The sequence below is a fragment of the Merops nubicus genome, unplaced genomic scaffold, assembly GCF_000691845.1.
Source record: "Merops nubicus isolate BGI_N331 unplaced genomic scaffold, ASM69184v1 scaffold3724, whole genome shotgun sequence".
In the NCBI taxonomy this organism is placed as follows: domain Eukaryota; kingdom Metazoa; phylum Chordata; class Aves; order Coraciiformes; family Meropidae; genus Merops; species Merops nubicus.
The window spans coordinates 17,917-19,259 of record NW_008606050.1 but is presented as its reverse complement, the minus strand read 5'-3'; the positions used below and the strand labels follow the sequence as shown (position 1 = coordinate 19,259).

The 1,343-nt window shown below is 47.0% G+C and overlaps 1 protein-coding gene across 1 annotated transcript in view; it reads left to right on the top strand.

The window, feature by feature from the left end:
- Positions 1-128, top strand: part of LOC103772184 (pseudouridine-5'-monophosphatase-like) — a gene marked incomplete at its 5' end in the record, with an annotated part of 33,598 nt that extends 33,470 nt beyond the window's left edge. The window contains one exon of the mRNA XM_008939505.1: positions 1-128. Coding sequence (XP_008937753.1) covers positions 1-128 — 128 coding nt within the window.
- Positions 129-1,343: the final 1,215 nt, after the last annotated feature.

The window sequence follows — 1,343 nt, the reverse complement described above, 5'->3', positions numbered from 1 at the left end:
CAGGAATGCAAGTAGTTATGATTCCAGATGAAAATTTAAATCCAGACCTTAAAAAGGAGGCAACACTACTGCTGAACTCCATGGAGGATTTCAAACCAGAGCTGTTTGGTTTACCAGCGTATGATTAATGACTAACATCTGTGAACATGCACCTGACTGGAAATCGGGAAAGTAGAATGGAATTTTTTTAATGGTTTTTAGATTGCTTTGCATCTTTTCTTCAGAACCAGAGCACAAAAATCCTGTTAACACCAAGTCTTCCATACAGTACCTTTGAAAGTTGTCTGAAATGTTTGATTTGTCCTTGTGATAAACGCTAAAGTAAAGCAGCATTTTGTCTTGTGAACTCAAGCCAGCCTTGTTCTCTGCACATAATAATATTTTCTGGTGTGGTGGGTTGACCCTAGCTGGATGTGAGGTGCCCACCAAAGCCACTCTATCACTTCCCTCCTCAGCTGCACAGGGGAGACAAATTACAATAAAGGGCTTATAGGTTGAGATAAGGATGGAGAGATCACTCAGCAATTACCTTCATGGACAAAACAGACACGACTTGTGGAAATCAGTTTAATTTATTGCCAATCAAATCAGAATAGGATAATGAGAAATAAAACTAAATCTTAAAACACCTTCCTCCCACCCCTCCCTTCTCCCCAGGCTCAACTTTACTCCCAATTTTCTCTGCCTCTTCCCTGCCAGCGGCACAGGGGGACAGGACATAGTGGTTGAGGTCAGTTCATCATGTGTTGTCTCTGCAACTCCTTCCTCATCAGGGGCAGGACTCCTCATGCTTTTCTCCGGCTCCACTGTGGGGTCACTGACTCAAGAGCCAGTCCTTCATGAACTACTTCAGTGTGGGTCCTTCTCACAGGCTTCAGTTATTCATTAGCTGCTGCAGTGTAGTGCCTTCCACGGGATATCATCCTTCAGGAACAGACTGCTCCACTGTTGGTCCTGCATGGGGTCACAAATCCTACAAGCAAAACTGCTCCAGTGTGGGATTCTCTCCACATGAGTCCACAGGTCCTGCCTGGAGCTTGCTCCAGCACAGGCTTCCCATGGGGTCACAGTCTCCTTGGGCATCCACCTGCTCTGGCGTGGGGTCCTCCACAGGCTGCAGGTGAATATCTGCTCCACCATTAACGTCCATGGTCTACAGGGGAACAGCCTGCCTCACCATGGTCTTCACCACTGGCTGCAGGGCAATATGGACTTGGGCATCTGGAGCACCTCCCCCCTCCTTCACTGACCTTGGTGTCTGCAGGGTTGTTTCTCTCATGTATTATCACTGTTTTCTTCGGCTGCAATTGCTCTTGCGCAGTGGTTTTTCCTGCTTCCTACAT